Genomic DNA, 24,429 nt, shown 5'->3' with positions numbered 1-24,429 from the left:
GTATCGGAAAAGCTATGAAAAGCAATGATTAATGTTATTGCATTTCTAAGTGTACAAACGATTCGATTCGATTGATGTTCGCAGATAAATATGCATACATTTATGCTGCAGTATGTAATAAATTGTTTATAAATTTGTAAGTAAACTATCCAAACAAAGAATTTGTTAATTCTATTTAAGCGCCAATTGTTAATAGTTACCTAGTTAGAAGTACTTCATATTTAAATGTTGGCGCCTTTTTTAAATTATGCTACATGGCTTAAATATGTGCAGCAACAGTTGGTCTTGCGAAGCTGCCAACTTTATATTTTAATAACAGCGCGATAACATTTTACACAGTACTGTTAATTTAAAATTCTGTTATGTTATGTATCGATACATTATGGCTCATCTCTAGTGAGCGGCAGTCCAGCCGCAAGAGTTGAACAGCTGGTCGCGAAAATTTGGCTCCTATTGGAAATTTTAATTTAAATATGATTTAAACACCATTGCACACTAAAATTTCGCGTTTAATTGTGTCACATAGTGCGCGCCAGCCGGGAGAATGTTTAAACGCACATTTAAAGTGGTTTATCGGCCGATTCGTAACAACTTCTTGTTGCTGCCCGATCAGTACTACGGTGTCGTTTCAACTTATGTGAGTGTCCAAAAGTCAACTTAATATGCCATTGGACCGCAGATTAGATAAGTTCCTATGAGAATATAATATAATTGTGTATTACTTAGGACACTGGCTGCCTAAGCCTTCAGTACAATGGCCGTGTGCACTATGCCTCTTGGGCGCCACAGGCGGGCGGCGGTGGCATCAAAGACACCGAAATTGGGATCAATGCCAGGGCGGCCAAGGAGCTCGGTGAGTTACTTAATAAGCGGAAGTGCTAATGTGCTGCCAATTGCCAAAATATCGTTTTTATATACGCTATAATATGCACTCTGCTCTCCGTTTTCTTATAGGTCTCCACGAAAACGATTTGGTCAAGTGCGCCCTCATCGCTGACGTTCTAAATCTGCGCAGCGTGCATGTCACGCCTGTCTCGGCCAAAGATTGGGAGATCATTGTGAGTACTTATCTATATACTTATAAATACAAATACATATAAGCGTTTGTATGTGTTCGCGTGTACGCGTGTGTGCGTGTGCGTGTGTGTGGCTGCGGCCAGATAAAAATAATTTTATATCGGATTAGCTTTTGGCGCGGGCGTGCTTGCAGTGTTTATTTATGTGCAGCCGCTAGTTTTCGCCGGCATTGCCATTGACCCCAACGGGGCTTTCTTTTATCAGGGATAGACAATCTTAAAGTAACGGTCAACTGTTTAAATACAGTAATGGAATTATTTAGATAAAAAGTTGATTGTGTTTGGACTTTCATTTTCATTATCAAACTTTTTTATACTGTTATGCTTTTGCCCTATATAATTATGTGTTATTAACAGGGATAGCTGCTACCTTGTAATAAAATTATAGAATATATTTTTTTGTATCTGTCCTCTTTTATACCCTTGTATGCAAGCCTTGTGCAAGTGCGTTTTCTATTTCAAAGGCTCTCCCTAAAACATCACCTTTCTATGCGATTTTCAAGTCATGCAAGGGATAGATTTATTTACGCAGCTTGAATTTCCAATAGCTTCTTATCATCTTCTCAGCATCAATGATATGATAAAAAGTAATCTTTATAAATTTATAATATTCTTGCAGGAGCTGAGCACGGAGAAAATCTCTGGCAGCGTACTGGAACAAACGCGCATTGTAAACTCATCGCAAATCTTGCTAGTCTGGATTAACAAGTCGATGCAAGTGGCGCTGACAGTGGGTAAATATTTTGGTTAATGCTTGGCGCACCACAACTAACTACAATTTTTACATCCTCTCCAAAGATCGCCTAAAGCCGCATATAAGCTATGGACGTCTCGATCACAACACGCAGTTGATTGTGGCGCCAAATCTGTTCAAGGGGTTGACCAATGGCAATGATAACGACAACGCCGAGGAAAGCAATAAACTCTCGCGCAGCAAGACCAGTGCGCAGGTGCGTGATGAGGTTAAAACGACCCCGTCTGCCCTCGTGCACTCCGCAACAATGAGCAATGTTAAGAACAACTTGCAGCGTAACAAGAGGCAGGATCACATGGATCGTTTGAAGAAGGATTTGCGACGTGAGAGCTCGCGTGTCTTTGAGTTTCGTGTCATACAAGGACTCTGGCATGAGAAGGCACAGGAATCGGATGTGTACATAACGCAATCGCATTTGCCCGAATTCATGGATCTGGAGCAGTTCTACAGCATGCGCACTGCTGGCGATAAGGAGTACTATGTGCGTGTGCGGCTAGCTGGCGATGACGAGGATGGAGATTTACCAGCTACCATTCATCCCTCCATCGAGCTAAATGTGAATCTGATGAAGCTACTGAACATTAAGGAGCTGGAGCGCGTTGTGCTGCGCCCCAAGACAACGGTTGTGAACTTTGTGGAGAAGATTGAGCTGTTTGCGCACAAGAAGACGCATTACAAGATTATTGAGAATGCATTTAAGCGATTTGTGATTGAGAAAACGCAAAAAGCGGCCATGTTGTTTAATCAGGAGGAGGTGGTTCGCCTGGAGGACGATCTGCTGGTGACAGTGGGTATATTGCCCGAACATTTTCGGTATTGCGTTGTAGACGCACAGTTCCTAAAAGAATCGAAAATCTATGCCGCCGATTTGGTGCGTCCCGTGAATGAAATCATCAAGGAGCGACCGCCAGCAAAAACGCCACTGAGCGTCAAGGATTTGATACGACTGCCAGAGTATGATCGAATTGTGGATCAAGTGGTCAGCGAGCTGCGCATGAATCTGTGCCTCAACTCACAAAACTCGGTGCTACGCCAGGGCAATGTGCTGCTGACCGGCGCAGCAGGCACTGGCAAAACGGTGCTAGTGGAGCGCATATTGGAGCAGTTGTCACGCCAACCGGATTACTGCTACTTTGATATATTTTATTGTTCGCGCAGCAAAGGACGCAAAACGGAATCGATACAAAAGGATTTGCGTAACATATTCACCTCCTGCCTATTGCATGCACCTGCAATTGTGGTGCTGGAGAATCTGGATGTGCTGGCGCATGCTGCCGGCGAGCAGTCCAGCCAGGATGGCGAGTACTTCAACCGCATGGCAGACACTGTCCATCAGCTCATCATGCAGTATACCAGCAGCAATGCGATTGCTGTCATTGCCACGGTCAGTGAGCTGCAGACGCTGAACAAGCGTCTCAGTGCGCCACGTGGTCGACATCTGTTCCAAACCGTGGCCCGGCTGCCCAGCTTAGAGCGCGCCGATCGTGAGATGATATTGCGCGAGCTCTGCAGTCATATTGCGTCAAGGGATTTAGATGTGGTCAAGTTCTCAAATCTAACGGAAGGCTATCGGAAGTGCGATCTTGTGCAGTTTGTGGAGCGCGCCATTTTCTACGCCTATCGCATTAGTAAGTCGGTAAAATCAGTTAATGAGCTGTATAAACCAAATTTTTTTATCCTGCTGATAGGCAAAGCGCAGCCGCTGCTAACGAATGATCAGCTCATAGAATCCCTGGAACATACGAATTCCTACTGCCTGCAAGGTATTCAAAGCAATCAAAAGACTGGCGCCGATGCGAATGCCAATGAAATGCGCGTGGAGGAGCTGCCCGGACTGGAGCCTGTGGTCAGTGTGCTTGAGGAGGTGCTCATGTGGCCATCAACGGTTGGTTAATAATATAACAATATAAACATATGTATACTAATTTATCCATTCTCTTCCAACAGTATCCCACGATATTCAATGCATCACCTTTGCGCAATCAGGCTGGAGTCCTGCTCTATGGCCCACCTGGAACGGGTAAAACGTTTTTGGTTTCACAGCTGGCCAGCTGCTGGAGTCTGCGCATTATATCCGTCAAGGGTCCCGAGTTGCTGGCCAAGTACATTGGCCAGAGTGAGGAGAATGTGCGCAATCTGTTCAATAGGGCGCGCAGTGCGAAGCCCTGCGTCCTCTTCTTCGACGAATTTGACAGCTTGGCGCCTAAGCGTGGCCATGACTCCACGGGCGTGACAGACCGTGTGGTCAACCAGCTGCTCACCGAGCTGGACGGCGTGGAGGGGCTGCAGGGCGTAACGGTTATAGCGGCCACATCGCGACCAGAGCTGCTCGATCCAGCGCTGCTGCGCTCCGGACGCATTGATCGCCTCGTGGAGTGCCCGCTGCCGGATGCAGTGGCGCGCGTGAGCATCTTCGAGGCGCTTAGTGCAACGCTTAATCTGGATGAGTGCGTGGACTTTGATTGGTTTGCGGGCAGAACCCAAAACTACACTGGCGCCGATATACAAAGCATTCTGACCTCGGCGAACATGGCAGCGGTTAAGGAGGCGCTGGCACAATTCGGACATGAGGTGAGTGAGAATTACAATTGGCCGGAAATGCAACAAGTTCTTGGTAAAGCCATAGCCCAAACAGCAATTGCAGTTGTTGCTTCCGTTCCCAGCGCATCCAAAGTGGAAGCAGGGCGTACAAGTGCAATAAAATTAACTATTTTTGGGGTTTTGCTTCGGTCTATGATTACGTGTCTAGCATCTGGATCAGGATTAGGCAGACTTATGCGGGTGTTGGGCCAAAAAGAAAAATATATTAAAAAAAAAAAAAACTGCAGACGAGGGTTTTTTAGATATATAAGTCACGTAACGGATATTTCCTTATTGATATGCGATTATCGCGCATGCGCACGTACTGCAACAACAACAGCAACAACAACAACAACAGCAGCAGCAACAACTCAAAAGACAATGGACACATTTTCTTGTGCATAAATTAAACATAGGCCGAGGGCCGCGATTATAAAGAATGCAAGCCGAACCAAGCCAAGTAGACGAAATCCTCAGCCACAAAACATGCTTAGAATAAAAGTACAACAAAAATGAAAAGAAAAGAAAACTACAAACATAATAATATGCTGCAACCCGCAATTGCAACATGCGGCAAGCACGGGACGGACACCTTCTAGACAGGTAGAACCCAAGGAATCGCCGGCACACTCGGTGCGCTCGACAGGATCGTGTATTTTCGCTACTTGTATAAATATTATTTAAACACACTCATACACACACACACGCACACTCGCACGCAGACACATGCATAATTGTGTATATCTTTGGGTACGTTTTCACGATGTCGTCGGTAACGCCGTCAACCTCGTGGATGGTCGACGATCGTCGCCACCAAATCCAAACGTTTTTTTTTATTATTTTTTTTATATTTTTGTTCGGTTTGTTGTTGGGGTATTCAATCGATCGTTACTTTCAGTTGTGTGCGCACATTCAAGCAAATCGGTTGGGTTCTCGACTGTGTGGGATCTGTTTCGGTTAGTGCAACGGAAGTTGTCAATAGTGCAAGCCCCGCTGCTCCCAGCTCAGCTTTTAGCCGCCCCCATCTTGAGGGAGAGAGGGAGCGGGGCGCGAGGGTGTCTTTAATAAGTATTGGCAACCAAGCGGAAATGCGCACGAGTCCACAAAAAAGGGCGCCTGGACAGGGATCTCTGTTGCCTGCCAGATTGACAGCCAAACGAAAGCACTGTGACAATTCGCGTTGTTTTTGTTATTTTTCCATCTTATTTATTTCGAGCTAAAAACAAAGACGTGATTTTTTGGTCAAAGAATTTGCGTGCAATGAAAGAAATATGTACACATTTTGCCAGACATGGATGGCGTTCGCTTAAGAGCAAAATACAACATCCAGTCAAGTGAAATGCAAAGTACATAAAAGAATCAAATAAAAAATATAAAACAATTTTTAAAGTGCGCATAAACATGTCTGCAGACTTGCTTAACAAAAAATATGCATATCGAATAAACATAAATAATCATGCAACTAAAATTTATTACCATCAAATAAAAATGAAAAGGCATTCAATAACAATCACAGAAAATTGATGAAAAGACTTATGGATTACAGTGAAATAACTATAATCAATAATTGTGAGATTATACTCAGGATACTATATCTTTATAGAGGAACGTGCTCTGAACGAGAAGCACAAATTGTGCGTATGAATTATTCAAACACTTCATGATGCAGCATCAATCTGTCAAATTGGTGACAAATGTGCATAAATAAGTGGAGAAAAAAATCACAAATATTTGCGCGCCTTCTCAGGCAAACAAAATATCAAAATAGAGTTCTCACATGTCCAAATATGTAAAAACAATTTAACCCAAGAATAAATATTTGCAAGCAGGTGATAAATTTTGCAAAATTATTCAAATGACCAGTCCAAAAGTGATCTTTCGATCTTTATAATAATAAATATTCGATGTGTGTGTTAAACGTTTCGGGCCATCGTCTACAATATTATTGACAAACTGACAACACAAGAATACAGCAACAACAACAACAACAGCGAAAAATAACAATAATAATAATACATATTTCAAACATACGCGTTTTGTCGGCTGGCAATAAATGAAAAAAGGAATTGAATAAATTAAAAATCGCGACGTGTGTGCAAATATATACATATATCAGACAAAATCAGCATTGGCAAAACCAACAATAACAGCAGTAGCAACAACCACAGCAGCAACAACAACAACAACAAAAACAACGACAACAACTGTCCAACATTAACAACAACAGCTGTCGGCTTGGCTTAAAAATAATATAAAATATAAATTTCATTAGTGCACAGTGGTTAAAGATACAATTAAAAGCGAATCGCTTGCTAAAGAAGGCTTAGTCTGAACTTTTCAATCGGTTAAAATTATATTTAAAGTTTATAAAACAAAAGCCAATTAAGTTTCTGAGTTAACATATATTATTATTAAGAGGTGTTTTGATTCACGGTTGCAGTTAGATTTCTGTCTTAAGGTTCAGTTTGTCAACCTGGCTTTCCACCTTTGTCCCCTTTTTTCTCATTCACAACATTTGGTTCGGGGTCGGCTATTTTTTGACCATTTACTAAACAAAGCCTTAAGGTTTGATTCGATTTCGTTAGATCTTCGCTCTCAAAGCAGAGTCTGTACACCCTACTCTCCACAATTAAGAGCTTGTGTGCAGTCCACAAAGCCCGATTAATTAGTCAAAATCGGATATTGTATAGTGTTGTACAGTATAACATTAAAAAGTATATGCTTTTATATAGAAAACTAGGTCAAAGTATCGACTGCTTGCATTCAAGCGAAAAGGCTTTAAATTTTATTATTAATCTAATTAATTATAATTAAACACCTCATGATTCATCAATTCCTTTCCCAAATCACAATCTGCACATTTTTGCGCGTTCTCTTGATCTTATAATCTATAAATATGCCCCCGATTAGATGACGTTTTTAGCAAATGCACGTAGCTCTTGCTGTTATCAGTATTCACCTTATCAACAGAAAATAGTTCCCAGGCTGTGTCCGCTTTCAGTTTAGAATTTGATAAGAATCTTAGTAGTCACATCCGCAAATACTTCTGATCTTAAGGAAATGCAACGCCTATTAGCTTTATCATAATTAAATAATTGCTTTGACTCTGAGAATATTTTGCTACGTGGTCTTTTGCAGGCATTCAGTTGTGAATTTTAGCGCCTAGATTTAGTTATGCACAGCTTGATTTGTAAAAAAATAATGTAAATCTGAGCACCCACTCAAATCTAAATTATATACTTATAATGTTTGAGGAGTGTTGTGTTCGGGAGGTCTTTTGAGTGCACCTTGTATTCATCAAATTGATGCGGATATAAGGGTGTGCTGCTAAAAATACATCTAAAGCTAGCGACAGATCGTTTTGTATCTTATTAAATATGTAATGCATAGAAGGAGACACACCCGAACCCTTTAAGTATTATTGCTCTGATCAAAGTGTATGTGAGATACTCACATTGTTGACACTGATCGTCATAAAACATGACAAAATTTGTTCTTATTCAACTTATTTTAACTAAACTCAACGTTACTTATTTGTAAGATGATCCTGAATTAGAGGCAAAATATTATTGTTGTGATTGGTCGGTTGGATATTAAGTTTGCCTATTTTTTTGTTAAAATATCTCGACTAAATTATCTTGACTGAATTCTACACACATAGCCAAAAAGGGTATTAAAAGTGCGCCCAGCTAAACACAGTAGTTTTCTATATTTATCTATTTTTTGTTGTTGTTTCAATAAAACGCTGCAAAGCCAGTTGCCAATTTTGGACCACGGTGCGCGCATGGTAACAATGTTGACTTGTAAAAATTTACCGGCCATTATAATTGTTATTGCATCAAAAATTTCTAACTGTACGAACGATTCGTAGTATCAATGAAAATGACGACATTTAACGCATATGGCAAGTGCCCGATGCTCGCAGTGGAGTATATATATATATAGACAACTTATAGATACTTGACTTGTGTGTGTGCATGTGTGTGTTTGAGTTGACAACAGCTACAACAACAAAAACAACAACAACAACGGTGTTGCTCATTACAGAGGCAGTGCACATAATGGTTACCTTTTTATATTATACGCGTTGCCTTTTTCTTTAGATTTATTTTTGTTTTGAATATTAAAAAAAGACTCAAACTGGACTTAACTGATAGCAATAAATTATAATAAAAATAATAGAAGAAGATATATAAATAAAAAATGTAAAAATGAAGCCAAGCGAATTGTAAGTGTCTTGGCAAAAGCAGCAGCAATTTGGCAACAGCAACAGCTAAGCAAACAACAATCACATCAACAACAACAACAATAAAAATAGCAACAACAACAACTCAAATGCTCCACTTGACAATGCAAAATCTGCTTATCATCATTTTCATCATCATCAGCTGGAGCAGTAGCAGCAGCAGCAGCAGCCGGAACAGCAACAGTTCGAGCTGCCACTATGAGGCACATCGTTGCGAAATCGATGTGCTTCAAGAGCCTCAGCCTGGCTATCGTCATGTGCCCTCGGATGTGGATATAACGCTGCTATGCCCGCAGCCGCAGGCGGCATGGTACTACAAGGAGCAGCTCATTCAACGCGGCAAAAGCTATCTGCTGGAGCGCGCACAGGCAGTACATTCGGGCATCTATTCCTGCCACTATGAGCGCAACAAGTGGGCCAATCTTACGCTGCAGATTGGCAATCAAATGCCCAGCGATGATGTGGCCCGTTTCAATGAACATGGCGAGCTCTATTTGCAGCAGTTGAATGTTAGCCTGTTGCCCAGTTTGGGCCAGCAACTGGAGGCGTTTGTGCAACGCACAGCGGGCAGCATGTTTCAGCTGAACTGCAGTCCGGCGGCGGGCGTGACATGGAGCAACATTAACTGGTATCACAATAATACGCCACTGGCGAGTGTCGGCCGCATCCGGCTGAAGAAGACAACGCTGAACGTGTGGCAGCTGCAGCCGCAAGATGCGGGCAACTATCGCTGCCAAATGTGCAATTCGCGCGGCTGCGTTGACAGCAACAACAGCCGCCTGGAGGTCATGACGCGGCATCACACGGCGCCTGTGCTAAGTGCCGGCTATCCGCACAATGTGAGCGTTGCGCTCGAGGAGCATGCGAGCATTGAGTGCAAGCTGGAGGATTCACAGCTGGAGCCGCAAATCGTTTGGCTGAAAAAGTATCGAGCGGATGGCGACATAAACACGCTGATGCAGCGCCTGCGGCAACAAGTCAAGCTGCAGGGTGATGCAGAGGTGCAAACGCTGCTGACCATCAAGGATGCGCCGCAGGTGCTGCGACTGGGTAGCGTGGACCACAGCGATGCCGGCTGGTATATCTGTGCGGCTGAGAATCAGCTGGGACGCACGCTGGGCGCTGCCTATTTGGAGGTGTCCGACAAGCCCATCAACGTGTCCGCTGCAACAGAAACAACGACAGCAACAACAACGACCACGACGACGACAATGAAAACGACGCCGACATTGCCTTCGATCACTAGCGATGCGGATGATGATGCAGCCGATGATGCAGCACTTGATGCAACAGATGTTGCCAAAGAGAAGCAGTTGCCAAAGTTTACAAAGTCCTTGAATCGCCTGCAACATTGTGTCTCCGGCGAAACCCTGGTCCTCTCCTGCCCCAACACAGCGCATCCGCACGCAAACACCACTTGGACCTTCAAGAGAGGCGGGGAATATGAGCCACTGCAGCGCGATATTGGTGGCTACAAGTTCCGGCGGTGGTCCTTGGTTATGACGAATGTTATTTCAAAGGATTCAGCCATGTACAAGTGCACGGTGTGCAACACCCTCGGCTGTATTGAATTCGAGTTCAGCGTTTCGGTCATCGATCGCATCCGTGCACCGCCATTTATCCCGAAGATAGATAACAAAACGGAGCTGATCAACACCCGGGTGGAGGTGAAATGCGATGTGATATCCGATGCTGAAGCGACCGTCGAGTGGATACGTGTGATGCAGCACAATCACTCACGGCCCTTAAAATCGGACTCACTGGATCGGGATTTTGTGCGCATACCGTTGAACACCACGGTGGATCGGCGCGATTGGCTGCTGTTGAAGAATGTAACGCACCAGGACGAGGGCTGGTATACGTGCGTGGCGTCCAATTCGTTGGGCAGCGGCAATGCCAGCTTCTATCTGCACGTGGTCGACCATCTGCCCTATTTGTATGTCGGCGAGCTTTACCGATCACATCCCATGGGCTTCACTGTGGCTATCGGTATGATACTGCTGTTATTCCTGTTTGGCAGTGCATTTATTGTATACATGCTTCGTCGCCTGCGACGAGAGAAGCTACTGAAGCATCGCATCGAGACGGTGCATCAGTGGACCAAGAAGGTTATTATTTACAAGCCGGCCAGCCTTGAGGGCGGTTCCTGTGCGGGTGATCTACAAATACCTGTAATTAAGATCGAGAAGCAGCGCACAACCTTCTCCAATACAGAGACAGGCGGCTCGACAGATCCGGCACAGGGCTTCAATGAGTACGAGTTCCCCTTGGACTCGAACTGGGAGATACCCAGGCAGCAGCTATCTCTGGGCTCCATTTTGGGTGAGGGAGCCTTTGGACGTGTCGTCATGGCCGAGGCGGATGGCCTGCCGCGCAGTCCGCCGTCCTCCAATAACGGCATGGGCACCATTGTTGCCGTCAAGATGGTTAAGGAGGAGCACACGGATGCCGACATGGCCAGCCTGGTGCGCGAAATGGAGGTGATGAAAATGATTGGCAAGCACATCAACATCATCAATCTGCTTGGATGCTGCAGCCAGAACGGTCCCCTGTGGGTCATTGTCGAGTATGCACCCCATGGCAATCTAAAGGATTTTCTCAAGCAAAATCGACCTGGTCAGCTGCAGCGACGTAGCGACAGCGATGGCTATCTGGACGATAAGCCAACGCAGCCCCATCAGCAGCTGGGCGAGAAGGAGCTAACCATGTTCGCCTTCCAAATAGCACGCGGCATGGAATACCTTGCCTCGCGACGGGTAAGGCGACATCCTTTTCCAAAGCGGAGGGAGTATGTAGGTCTAATGTGTTTACAATTTTCCAGTGCATTCATCGCGACTTGGCAGCGCGTAATGTGCTCGTCAGCGATGGCTATGTGATGAAGATAGCGGACTTTGGCTTAGCCCGGGATATACAGGATACGGAATATTATCGCAAGAATACAAATGGACGACTGCCCATCAAATGGATGGCACCAGAGTCGCTGCAGGAGAAGTTCTACGATTCACAGAGCGATGTCTGGAGCTATGGCGTGCTCCTATGGGAGATAATGACATACGGTGAACAGCCCTATCCAAATATTATGTCCGCCGAGGAGCTATACAGTTATCTAATAACTGGCCAGCGTATGGAGAAGCCGCCAAAATGCTCACTCAACATTTATGTGGTGATGCGTCAGTGCTGGCACTTTGAGTCGTGTGCGAGGCCCACATTTGCGGAGCTTGTGGAGAGTTTTGATGGCATATTGCAGCAGGCTAGCAGCAATCCGAACGATGCGTACTTGGATCTATCGATGCCAATGCTGGAGACGCCGCCATCCTCGAGCGATGAGGAGGACGGCTCTGAAACTGAAACATTCCGAGAGACTTTACCGCTTAGATATCAATATACATATAAGTTTAACTAATGTTAGGCATGGCTTTACCATTTACATCCATCGATCCATCAATCAGAAATACTCATCAATAAATTACGTCCGATTCTATTTAAGCAAATTTAATCAATGTTTTTCCATTAACCGACAGAAGCTGCCAAAGAAAATTTTAGTGAAGCAAAAACATCTCGTCGAATCTTATCAGACGACCCGCCCATCGCTCAGCGCCACCGATGTATCCAAATATAAGAAAACGTGAGCTCAACTCATAAATATATGTATATAAAAATACTATATATATTTTCTGTTTTTACAGATACGCACGCTTTACGAACAAGGAGAAGAGCTCCAGGGAGTTTGTAGCCAAACGGGCCACCTTGGCATAGCTCTAAAGACTAAGAAACTAAGCTAAAAGATATAATTATATAAAACCGAAGTTCGGTTTTTAATGGGATGCTATTTTTGCGCATGTTTTTCTTTGGGATTGTATTTTTATTATTGTTGAAAAATTAAAAACGAATTTATTAAATTTATATTCTTTAAATTTAGTTCAAAGACAGTTAAGTTCCACAAATGTACGGTTAAAATATTTAGTTAGACTTTTATCATTGTAAATATAGGGTACAGATACAATCACGGATTCTCGCTGGACAAATCGTCGAGGAATTGTTGTTCAAAAACAAGCTTTTCCGGCTTACCTACCAAGTGCTATTGTTACAGGGTATATGAACTGTGATGCGAGTTGCAGACCGAAACAATGCAAATGCTGTTCTCATATATGCATATATACATACTTGCGATAAGGATCAGCCATTGGCATTATAAATTATAAGAAATATGAAATAAATAAGCTGCATCTTTTAAGAGCAGCTTCATTCGCAATGCAGCAAATAACATTAACGATCTGTGTTCTTCTCAGCTTATCCTATTGTGCTGGAGTTTCTGTCAATGGCTGGAGCTTGCGTTCGCGCTGGTGGTTGGGCGAACCTCATCCAGATCGTGGTGTAGAGAGACCCACGATATGGGAACTTCGTCAGCGTTTCTTGCTTGATTTGTTGCTGCAGGTGCACAAGCCTCTGCTCCAACAGGAGCTCACGGACCTGGGCCGTGAGCTTAACGAGAATCCCAATGACTACAAAGCGGTAAGTAGATGCGCATTTTTAACTGCTTTGAGCTTTCAATAAATTGTGCTTTATAGGGAAGCTGGCCGCTGTTGCGGGATTTTTTTGAGCGCGTCCATCAGAACCGCATATTGCGTCCGTATAGCATCTACAGCCTGTTGCAGGAGGAGCTGCCACAGCAGCTGCTAGACGTCTATCGCTTTCTAGTGCTAGCCAAAGACTGGAAGATCTTTCAAAGCAATGCCTGCTATGCACGCAGCCACTTTAATCCCGTGCTCTTTGTGCATGCGCTGCAGTTGGCGATTGGCGTACGGGAGGACACAAAGGATCTTATGATGCCGGCCATGCATGAGGTACTGCCGCAGCTATACTTCGACAAGGAGCTGATACGAGAAGCACAGTTTGTTAATTGGCAGCAGTTGGCTCCAGTTATCCCAAAGCGCAGCTGGAGAGAGACACTGGGCAGCATTGTGTATCCAAGGATATTGAGGCCGCCGCCGGTGCTCGAGCTAATGCCCGCCGATCCGATTGTCATAGAAGTGAATTCCACTGGGATGCAGCTGAGCTTGGATGTAGCATTAAATGGCTATTGGAGCAGGCTCATAAGTCGCCTGATTATTGCCACGAAAGATAAGGAAGACTTTGCACCTGCTATAATAGACGGCGATCGCATGATGCCGTTCCGTAATGCTCAAGATGAATGGACATATCGACAACAATTAGAGATTCAACGCAAGCCAGAAAACGGGCAGTTACTGATGCACAACATAAAGCAATTTGTCGCATTGCTGCAACTGGAGGAGCTGGCAACGGGCACCAGATCGATGGAGCTGGTTAAGCCCACATTGATGACAACGGGAGGTGTACCCTACAAGGCGACAGCGCTCAATGCTGAAGACGTGCGGCAATTGATAAGCCAGTCTATTGAAGAGCTGCAAGGTCGCATTGATAAGCAGCTGGAAAAAAATCAAGAAATTCAGACAATGGCAGCAGTGGGTGAAGTGATTGCAGTACAGTACTGGCCGCTATGTAGACATCTCAGTCTGGCCATCAACGGCAATCGTGTGGAGCCCAATCTACTGGGCATGACCACGTCCAACCTGAGGGATCCCATATACCGGTCGCTGCTTCTCCAAGTGGCTCAACTTATTGCGCAATATGAGCCTCCGCCGCAGGCGCCATCGCAGGACCAGCAGCTACTGCAGTTAAGCCAAATCCGAGTGGGTCACTTGGAAACCTATGAGGAGCTCATAGACACCGATCTGATTAATCTAATGGACCAGCAGCTGCTTCAGACACAGCGCAACAATCTGCAGTTGCTGCGACGACGTCTTGTGGCCCGTCATTTTCGCTTAAACCATAAAGCATTTAATATCACCTACGAGCTGTCCGTTCCTTATAAGATGCTTGCAGTGATTCGCAGTTATCTGGTGTCACCTGGCAGAGATCAGCCTCGACTGCTGCTGGACAGTTTTGTTAGTGAGTTGGTAAGTGGTGAAAATTTAGTAGAGCGTCAATTCCCCACAGCTTCGAATGCACACACGCTTAGCGAGCTCTATGAAGCCAAGGCACCGTTCGCTGGTCCCAATCCCTGTTCATTTCCTAAGCATCTTCTGCTGCCTCGTGGCACCGCCGAGGGTCTAGAACTACAACTGCTTGTCCAAGTGCTTCAATGGAATGGCACTGAGATAAGCGCTGACTGTGAATGGGCTGGCTGGGCTGCAGAGTGGACTGCTCCTATACTTGCCAGCGTACTCTCAGACGTGGTTATCTACCATCAGAACTCGCAGGACTTAAGCTAAATGATTCTTACTTGGCAAAGAGATTCATTTAATATGAATATATTTTAAATCAATAACAAACAAAATAAAGAATGATTGATTCCCCAGCTAATACTGATTTAATTGTGTGCTCAACTTATTGCATTTTGAATTTGAACAAGAAAAAACTATCGATAACAAAAATCGTCGCTATCGGAACTTTCAGTTATCGAAAGCTTGACAAAGCTATGCAACGCGGTTGTGGCAGCACTTTTAAACTGTTTTTGTGGTTATGAATTTCTCTAAATAAAAACTAATCGAGCGTAGCAGCTAATTCGGGGAATATTTGGTATAGGCTTATTGCTCGAAGGTGGTTTAGTTTGAAGGCATTAACATTTGAAAGTATAAATAGAGATTATTCAGTTTAAGACATGAGTTTGGGGTTCCCCTGAACTTAGTAATTTATTAAGCTCAAAATCATTGATAATGCTGAAAATTACTAAGAACCTCCGATAAGGCATTTTCTTATCGCGCTACTAATGTAATAAATTGAAGTGGCAATTAGCCACATAATACTGAGGTTGGTCAATGATGGGCAATAATTAGAAAAAGCTAATAGAATAGCTAATAATAGAATCTTATCAATATTTCCCTGAAAAAAACTCCTTTAAAAAAAATCAATGGATAATTTTTAAATACTGTTGAATTGATGTACTATATTTTTAATTAGGTCTAATTTATTTAAGGCTTAGTAAACGGAAGTGCTGTTCTTATACTTAGCTACGAGCGTCTCGTATTTGTCGAATTGACGCAAAGGCAAGTCGTCGTTCTTGATAATGCAATTCTTTTTTGATAGGAATAGTGTGCCAATTAGCAAACCGCCATCGGCCTTGGCACGGCAAATATAGACACGTTCATTCCAATGGGTAGTGCCCACGGCGACGGCGTCTCTCTCGTAGTAGCCATCGAAGCTGCGCACCCACTCGAAATCTACATTCGGCCGGGTAGTCAATAGCTGATAGGTCACGCCCTTATTGCTTATGGTGTCCGTATTGAAATGGGCAACGCCCGTTTCAGCCACGACTCGGGCGGGCAAAACGTTGGTGGCATAAGTAACTCGGCCGACGTACGTGTTGTAGCCATAAGGATCGAATCCTCCAAGCACAACATTGCTGGGCAATGGATACGACAGATTTCCTGCCACCCACACGTGTTCAGCATCTAAGGTATAGAGGATTAGGTTCTGAGGTTCATTCACCTGAGAGCAATGTAAGTTCTTACCATTTGTGGAAGGAACGCCGAAAACCACGGCAATAAGACCAACAACTAGCAAGCAGGCAACCTTGTACATCTTGTAGTTCTTCGAGACAACTATTGAAAATCGCAAACATCGGTAGCTGCTTTTATACTAAAGACTTATCTATTTTCGTTATCGCGTGTGCCATAAGTTTATGATTAAAACTGGGACTTACACCGATTATTAATTTATAACCTGCTGCAGTTGGAAACAACTAACAATTCATGCATTTTTTAAAATTTCAACTTAAAATTATCAAGAGTATCGATACAAAAGATATCAAAGTGGCCTGCTTGTGAGTTGCAAGCGCCATCTATTGTTCGCTTACAAAAATAAAGCAGCGCCATCTTCTTTTTATAAAGCTAAGGCACACATTTAAACATTTCTTCATTAGAGTTTGAAGCCAAATGACTAATTTTTTAATGACTATCGTTAAGTGTCGAACGTGGCTTTGATTATATATGCATAGTTTATCAGAAATCAAAAAAACCCTTTGTTAATGTTGTGTGTGGAATGGTCTCATCGAGCAATAAAAACTATTCTATTCTGCACAAATTCATGCAAAATGCTTGCTAATTCAGTAAATGCTCGAACATCTAATGAGTGGGGAGCTTCTAATGATACAAATAAGGGGCTGAATTTTAATTTGACGCTAAAAGGACATCAATCTAAATAAGTTTCATGAGTTTTCACTAGTGTTTTTGTCTACCACTTTATGCACCTCTAATTTCTTTAGAATATTACGCTACTTGTTTTCTCTTTCTCTCCTTCAAGTGGAAATCAAATAAAATGACTGGCAAATAGGCAAACGGAGCAGTCCCCAAAGGAAAACTTGAAAACGAAACGGTTTATTATGCTTATGCGAATGTGATGACAACAAAAAGGCATAATAGTAAAATTAAATGTGTCTATTATGCCAGCAATACAATGCACACATAAAACCGCACACACACACACACACATACACCCTCACACAAACCACACACACACAGGCTCTGCAATCGTATTGCCCATAGAAACATTTGGCAGACAAGAAACGTTTAAGGAAGGATGTGTTGCTTAGGACAGACGGCAGGGGTGGGCAGCGGCAGGCGGGGGGGTGGGTTGGCTGTGGTGCGATCCACACGCATAAAAACAAATGCACAATACAACAAAAACAACAACTAGAACAGTATTGAAACATGGAAGCTCAGTTCTTGGCAGAAAGAAAAGCGAAATCAACTTGAAGAGGCCTTCATCGAGAAGGGTACCGTAGTACATCGTAGTACATCGCAGATGGGCTCGGGCGGAATGGGCATTTGGCCCGGGCGTGTCTGCTGCTAGATAAGCGCAATAATATGCACGTATTTTACGGCAGTTCTCCCGCACCTCAACCACACTTTGTCGCGCAAATTTTCTAAGAATGCGCAAATTTAAAAGCGAATTGTTTTCAGTTTTGTTTGCCGTCGTCGCTTTGCCTAATTGACTTTGCGTGCCACATGCCGAATCCTCAGCCCCCGTCCTGTCGCCACCTCCTTCCACCTACTCAGACGCCACCGGTCCAAAACTTGACAAGAATAGACGACAATCAGCGTTCATTTTTCGCCTTTTTTGTATGCGTCTAATTTGTGTGCGGTTTATGAAAAGAATATACCAGCTCCCGCTCCCGCTCCAGTTCCAGTTTCAGCTCGCAATGAACAAATGTTGCCCTTGCCGCGGCGCCAAGAATCAAAATGCGAAAAGTTGTTGCTCATTTTCTGGCTTATTAATTTCTGATTGTAACTAAGGTGACAGCTTAGGGTTTTTCGGCTCCAGCAGATACTTTATGGACAAATCATAAGACCAGCTGTATTTATACATATTAATATTAAATACTAGGTTAGTACGTGGCGTGTTTAGCTAAATCTTAAGACTTAATATGTGTAGGCATATAGAAAGATTCCGATATAATTAGTCTATAGTCCTGCTTGCGCTACAAAAGTGACCAGAAATGTTAAACGTAAGCCTAGTGCTGGCATCCAGATGGGCAATAAGGGAAACCAAGGCTCTAAAGTGCCCATTGGCATTGGACCCAACATCGTAGCTGCTATTCAGCATCTCTTGTGGCATTCCTGGGTATTGTATTTCATTTCCGTTTTCATTATTATTTGTGGCTGGCCCCGGCTGCCCGTTGTCGACAAACTGTGGATGTCCTTTTGGTCCTTTGGTGCGGCTGTCGCTCAACTCGCTCTGTTGTCTCTGCCGTTTGGCATTTGCTTCTTTTTTTATCGCCTTCGTCTTCGTCTTCGTCGGCGTCGGCGTCGTCCTCGTCCTCGTCGTCAAGAACAACGCCAACGACGCTGCCAACTTCCTGCTATCGTGCTAATTTCCGTTGCTTTATCTTGACACAATGGTGCGCATTAAAAGCGTGATGGGGAACTGCTCGGCAAACTTCATAACTAAGGGCGGTGCCGTGGGTTGCTAGACTAGGAGGAAAGGGGTGGGTGGGAGGGTGTTGGCTCCAATGCAACCGCTGACCGCTGCGCTTTTATTTCCGCCCCACATTTTGTCGCCATATTAGACGCCATTTTTGTTTTCGCATTGTCAACACATTGTCATTGGATGGCAAGCAACTAAATGCTATGACTGCTGGTGCGGGGTGGCTTGGGGAGGGGGGGGGGGGGGGGGGGGGGGCTCTGGGGTTGCTCTCGCATTCCCATTTTCCTGCTGGCATTTGCATGCGGTTTTTCTCTTTCAAAAATATTGATAAATGCCGCCATTAAACGCGATTAACCATTTGAATTATGTGGCAAAGCCAAATTTTATTGCCAACACAATTCTATGGCCAAACAAATGGCATCATTATTAAAATATATGTACCTATATTGAGTATGTGTGTGTGAGTGCGTCTGTGATAATGCAAAACGAACATAATTGGGGCGGGAATGGACTCAAAGTGGGAGCTGTTCATATTTAAAAAATCCATGCTCACAATTTGCGCCGCTTGAATTTCAATGCAACCGCGAAAATGATTGGCAATTGTTTGTGCTGGTCCAGCCAGAGTCAGAGCCAGAGCCAGCAACAAAAACAAGAACAAAAACAGCAACAAAAGCCTCAGAGACTAATGCAATTTTAGTCTAAACAGTCGCCAACAATTTGAATGAATTGCATCAATTGCCGGCCCATTGTGCTCTTCCAAAAAAATGTCCGCCCTTGTGTTCATCTATTGAGTGGGCGTGCCTGGTTGCACGTTGCCCTGCTGCATTGTTGTTCCCCGTGTGTGTGTGCGAGTGTGTGCGTGTGTGTGTGTTTATTCTTTCTTGTGTGCAGTGCACTCGCGGGGGTAATAAAATAATTGCAGCGCACGTGTCAAAAATATTCAAAAGGATTAAGTAGCGGTTCGTTCGGGTGCTCGGGCACTCGGGGTGGCTGTAAATCCGCCAGTTTCCTTTGGCGTACGCATTGTCCAACTGATTGCATAAATTGTTATGGAATGCCATGGACGAGTACTCATAGAAAAGGCTGTGAATGACAATTTCACATGGTCCTTTTTTATTTTTGGGCGCAAGGGAAACTGATTCGGGTGTTGAGGGATTCTTGTCAGTGCCTTCGCTTTTTATGCATCATTGTACTCTGTAAATTGTAGAAGGCATAGTAGACTTTAAAAGGCATTTTAGTCGAACTTCGGTTTAAATCTATATTGACTATCCTGACTATCAGGCCATGAAAAATGATGCTCCTGCAGTTGGGTTCGGTTTGTGTAGCTTGCTTTGCAGAAATATATTTTGAAAATTTGAAAACAGCTTTTTATTCACATCATTTTAATATTCCATTTTTATGATTGTGTGTGCTCATAAGAGATCCGAACAGTTAAAAACTTAATTTTTAATTTAAATTCCTCTTTTTTATTAAAAGTTCTTTAATCTTTGCAATTGCTTAAAATATGTTTCCTAAACCATGAAAACAAAATAATTTGTATTTATTATTTAATAAGTGAAACATTTCTTATAGTGTATACAGACTTTGGCTTTTTGTACACTCGGATATTTTCTTGTTATGATTCGTTTTTTTCTTGGCTCTGGTAGGAATTTATTTTGATTTGCAACAAATTTACTGCGGCATTGTATATCTTGTATGTGTGTGCGTGTGTCTGTGTGTGTTTTGGTGTATGCTTAACGTTTTATTGCTTTTCGCACTCGCCACTCGCCACTTGCCACTTGAGGGTTTGCCGGGAGGGTTGTCCTTTGCGACTGGGAACTGGGAACTGGGCGCTTTGTTTACTTTGTTTGTGGTGTGAATAGCAAATAAGCCGCGACAAATGCGATTCTATCCCATAGTTCGATGGACTGGTTTCTATGAAGTGTGTGGCCTAGCTGAAAGCACATTTATTCTAATTACAATGCATTCAGCAAGCGCAGCAAAATAATTTAAAACATTTGCCGCCTCATTAGTTGACAAAATGTTGGAAAAGTCAAATTGGAGTAAAATACTCGTTAAATGGGAAATGCAAAATGCATTCGCTGTGTAATCTCTGTGGCCACAAAATCAATTTGCGTTACAAAATTTATATCAGCCAAAGCTGCCTTCCCACAACATATTGGAAAATTAAATGCAATTGCTTTGGCTGTCGTGTCTGTGGCTGCAGAAATTGATTGATTTTGCTGTGACAGCAACTGTAATTGAAAATATTTGTTAACTATTAGTTTAGTGATACATTCCCGTTGCCAGTAGTAAGTAGTTTGGGCGACCCGCCTTACCTGCGTCAGGCATCCCTTCCTGTGCACATTTCCGTAATTCCCTTCAGCTGCTTACGGTGGGCGGGCTGCCTTGCTTTTAATCCCACTTCAAGCGTTGCCTTAAGAGGTTCCTCTTTCTTTCTTATCTAGCGATGCGCCAAAGCGTGTCAGCTGTGCTCCTGGCCGGGGAGACCTGGACAAGGGCTGCTTGCGGTTCCATCTTTACAATAGCAGAAAAGCCTTTTGACAATGCGCCACACAGATTTCTATGTACTTTCCACAACTCCGATTACCCTGTAATCAAAAAGACGCGAAACGGCTGTAACCGGCGTGTAGGATGTAAGGAACTCCCTAAGAAGCATACAGAGGCAGTCCGGGTATGTTTGCTTAAAGAGTCTTTTTACTCTACAAATTTTATTAAAGTGAAAATGCATTCAGTGCAGGGTACTTTGTAGTCGAGCAATTGCATTCAGTCTCATGTTTTTTAGACATTTACTTATTTTTTTTAATTCGCTGCAAATTGAATAGACGACAGTGACGATTGCCATATAGCATTATCACCTACACACCTAAAATTTTGAATAGCTTGTAAGCAATTGGTTCGATTCCTAGTCCCCCACTTCGGGCCACATCCCGCCCACATCCCGCCCAGCGCCTCACCCCATTAGCCTTTGTATTTCGGCTGCGTCGCGTATATCACATTTCCGTTTGTTAGCATTTTTCTACATTGTATATTCACACACTCACTCGCACGAGTGTGTATTCATGTACGAATATGAATGGCAAGAAGTTTTCTGCTCAACTTGATAGCCCCAAACACAAACCCAACCTGAACCCCAACCACGCGCAGCTCAAGCCCTTCCCATTACAACAGTGCATGCAAAAATTCCTATTGTACATTTTGACTGGGTATTAGGTGGGAAAGGGGCGACAAGGGTGTATCTTCTTTTTTTCTTTTGGGTGGCATTGCGTTGATTTGAAGGCAACTCACGCCTCCTTAGTTCAATATTTTCCACACGTCTACACAAAAGGTAGAAACTAAACTTTCTTCATTGATTTCTTCACGGAGGCAATGCACTAATGTCGCTTTTATTACGATTTTTCGATTTTTGATGGGCTACTTAGTTTTCTAGGGCTTAATCAAGCTCATTTGCAAGTGCCAGGGTTGCCAACCCGAGAAAATGTTCGCAGTTTAAATCAATTTCCTGCCTTTCGCTACTGGTTCAAACCTTTGTTTGTCATATTTTCAAAACTATATAAACACAACTAGTTTTTGTTAATTTTAAATTGCCCGCTGTACTGAAAATATTGTAAGTCATACTTATTTTCACATACACGATGCGGGCTAAATTTGACCTATACCCAAAACGTGGCATTTACCAAATGTGGTTAATGCAATAATTGGGCCCAAAGTTATTTATACTTTGCGGGCTGGGTCGCCGTGAATTTGTTTTAACTTTTAAATCAAAACTTAAATTTAAGCTTCAATTCATAGTATAGAGAAAACTCCATTTTGAACCGGTTCGACTCAAATATGTTTGGCAGCCCTGGCAAGTTTTAATATAGAATATAACTATTTCCTATCATTTTTCTTGGATCTCCTATTCAAAATCTGTTTTCGAATCGAAAATAATTAAAATATGTTTTTTTAATTGTAAACATTCAAAGAGCTTTGGCGCTTTTGGCCAATTAATTTTCATAGCTATTCATGAAATTATTTTGCCTCCCTTCACCTTTTTGCGAAAATTGTTTCAACTGAACTGCGAAATTGTTTGCCAACTAAATGTTAAAATAGAAAAGAAACACACTCGACACAGATAAGAACGCCAACTTGTTTGCTTAATAAATAAACTTTATATTCATAACTGAAAAACTTTTGCGCTGTCGGACTCTAAGGAGTGCGGCATGCAGCATGTGGCAGCGAAACAAATGTGGGCGCTAATTTGCGTGGCAAAAACTTTTCGTTTGGCGCCCAGAAATATTTGCCATGGCATTTGCCAGTTGGATGCGCACTGCAGCATACGGAGGCGCCACAAACTGCGCGCGACGCCATTTCCGGCCTTTCTGAGTTAGCTGAGTGCAAGCCGCACAACATAAATTATGCGAGCGCTTTCCGCATCAGCTGCTCCACGCTATCTGCGTCGCGCGGCCGCTAATCACAAAAGTTTTCGGGCTTGCGTTTCGCTACCTTCAATTGCCACTCGAGGAAAGTTTGGCGTGCTGCAGCACTGGGAGCCAAAAGGGTTAAGCAGAGTTAGCGAAAGTCTCTCAGAACTCAAAGTTTTTGCAGCACTGATTAACGAGACATAATTATTTTTGCATTAAGCGGCAGCTAATAGGCCGTGTAATACCAAAGTTTTTTGCCCCTAAATCAGCTCATCAGACCATCGAAAAAAGGAGAGAGAAAAAAAGGAGACACTCGAAGATAATGAAAGTGCATTCAGGTGGCAAAAGTCAGAGACAGGTCGAGTGCCAACATTTTTCCATTATCCGATGTGCCACATTCTTTGCCAGCACAAAAACCAATTTAAATAATTCAAATACGATCATATAATACTCTATAGTATACTTATAGGACTCTACGGTCAGTCGGAAATATGTTAAATTAATTTTATATTAACTGCCTTTACATGCTGATATTTTAAAAACTTTGATAAGCCTTAGCCAAAGTATGTCAGTTGTCGCCTATTCTTCACATTCACGGAAAGGGTATCAATATTCCAGGATTGTGATGGGAGGAGGCATTCTGGAAAAATGCAACATTTGACTGCCTGCAGCGAAATGTCTGCTGTTCTATGGTTGGCCAACGCAGCCAGTGTCTGCCTTGATGGGAAAACTGTTCTGGAGCTGAGGGTTAAATCCGAGGCTGAAATCGTTTCGAGCTCTCTGAGCCAGTGACAGCGAGCCCGACAGCTTCACAACGGAAAGTGTGATTATATTTTCATTTTCAATTTTTTACGGCCAATTAATTTGGCAATTGACGCTTCGCTGGGCGTCTGCGACAGCACAGATATACGTGTATATGTATTTACATAGCTGTGGGAGGGAGATTGTTGCAAATTGAGTTGTGTGGCAAGAATAAGAAAAGTCTATTATAGTGTCGGGAAAAGCTGCCTGCCAGCTATTTTGCCGTTGCATTGTCTGCCTCGAACATAATATGAAACTGCTTTTGTGGGCGGCTTTTGTTGGGGTGCCCTAATCCCTGTCATCCTTCCCAGGACTATCATGCAATTTGCATCAAATCGGTTTTTCGAAATTAGAAAATTCAGTCAGGTGCAAATTTGCATAGCGAATGGAAGCTGGCATTCATTTGGTTATCGATCATTAACTTAGGCTATCGATAAGTAAAAAGTTCCGTCATCGATCACAAATGATTTTTCGCCCGTGTGACTGTATTGTTAGAAATTCAACAAGTTTTTTTGTTCAATGCACTTATGCATCACTTGCATAGCTTTATTTAGGGATTACAGAAAATATGAAATTTAACTATTACATTTCGGATATATCAGAATGCGCATGATTTGGGGTCAA

The 24,429-nt window shown here is 43.2% G+C and overlaps 4 protein-coding genes across 6 annotated transcripts; 3 read left to right on the top strand and 1 right to left on the bottom strand.

The window, feature by feature from the left end:
- The first annotated feature begins 422 nt into the window (after positions 1 to 422).
- Positions 423 to 12,522, top strand: LOC115770042 (peroxisome biogenesis factor 1). Of its 2 annotated transcripts, none has more exons than XM_030715123.1 (9): positions 423 to 637; positions 727 to 853; positions 955 to 1,058; positions 1,696 to 1,810; positions 1,875 to 3,458; positions 3,519 to 3,715; positions 3,778 to 4,401; positions 12,181 to 12,281; positions 12,343 to 12,522. In XM_030715123.1, the coding sequence occupies exons 1-9, from the start codon at positions 545 to 547 to the stop codon at positions 12,410 to 12,412; spliced, it is 3,015 nt and encodes a 1,004-aa protein (XP_030570983.1). In that variant the 5' UTR covers positions 423 to 544; the 3' UTR covers positions 12,413 to 12,522. The 2 variants fall into 2 exon arrangements, with proteins under 2 accessions (XP_030570983.1, XP_030570982.1); XM_030715122.1 differs by having other exon boundaries at positions 12,178 to 12,281; positions 12,343 to 12,521.
- On the top strand, positions 5,344 to 12,171 carry LOC115770041 (fibroblast growth factor receptor homolog 2). Of its 2 annotated transcripts, XM_030715121.1 has the most exons (3): positions 5,344 to 5,366; positions 8,544 to 11,412; positions 11,478 to 12,171. In XM_030715121.1, the coding sequence occupies exons 2-3, from the start codon at positions 8,746 to 8,748 to the stop codon at positions 12,057 to 12,059; spliced, it is 3,249 nt and encodes a 1,082-aa protein (XP_030570981.1). In that variant the 5' UTR covers positions 5,344 to 5,366; positions 8,544 to 8,745; the 3' UTR covers positions 12,060 to 12,171. The 2 variants fall into 2 exon arrangements, with proteins under 2 accessions (XP_030570981.1, XP_030570980.1); XM_030715120.1 differs by lacking the exon at positions 5,344 to 5,366 and having other exon boundaries at positions 8,514 to 11,412.
- A 57-nt stretch (positions 12,523 to 12,579) lies between the features above and the next one.
- Positions 12,580 to 14,991, top strand: LOC115770043 (fat-body protein 1). The gene is made up of 2 exons (XM_030715124.1): positions 12,580 to 13,168; positions 13,225 to 14,991. Exons 1-2 carry the CDS (start codon positions 12,908 to 12,910, stop codon positions 14,947 to 14,949), a joined length of 1,986 nt encoding a protein of 661 aa, XP_030570984.1. The 5' UTR covers positions 12,580 to 12,907; the 3' UTR covers positions 14,950 to 14,991.
- Positions 14,992 to 15,619: 628 nt separating this feature from the next.
- Positions 15,620 to 16,264, bottom strand: LOC115770274. Its single transcript, XM_030715498.1, has 2 exons — positions 16,189 to 16,264; positions 15,620 to 16,128 (listed from the first exon to the last, which is right to left on the bottom strand). Exons 1-2 carry the CDS (start codon positions 16,256 to 16,258, stop codon positions 15,656 to 15,658), a joined length of 543 nt encoding a protein of 180 aa, XP_030571358.1. The 5' UTR covers positions 16,259 to 16,264; the 3' UTR covers positions 15,620 to 15,655.
- Between the last annotated feature and the right edge of the window lie 8,165 nt (positions 16,265 to 24,429).

Source organism: Drosophila novamexicana, unplaced genomic scaffold (genome assembly GCF_003285875.2).
Source record: "Drosophila novamexicana strain 15010-1031.04,08,12 unplaced genomic scaffold, DnovRS2.1 tig00004555-arrow-pilon, whole genome shotgun sequence".
Lineage (NCBI taxonomy): Eukaryota > Metazoa > Arthropoda > Insecta > Diptera > Drosophilidae > Drosophila > Drosophila novamexicana.
Note: the sequence above shows the minus strand (reverse complement) of the source record. Positions and strands in the feature narration are given on the sequence as shown.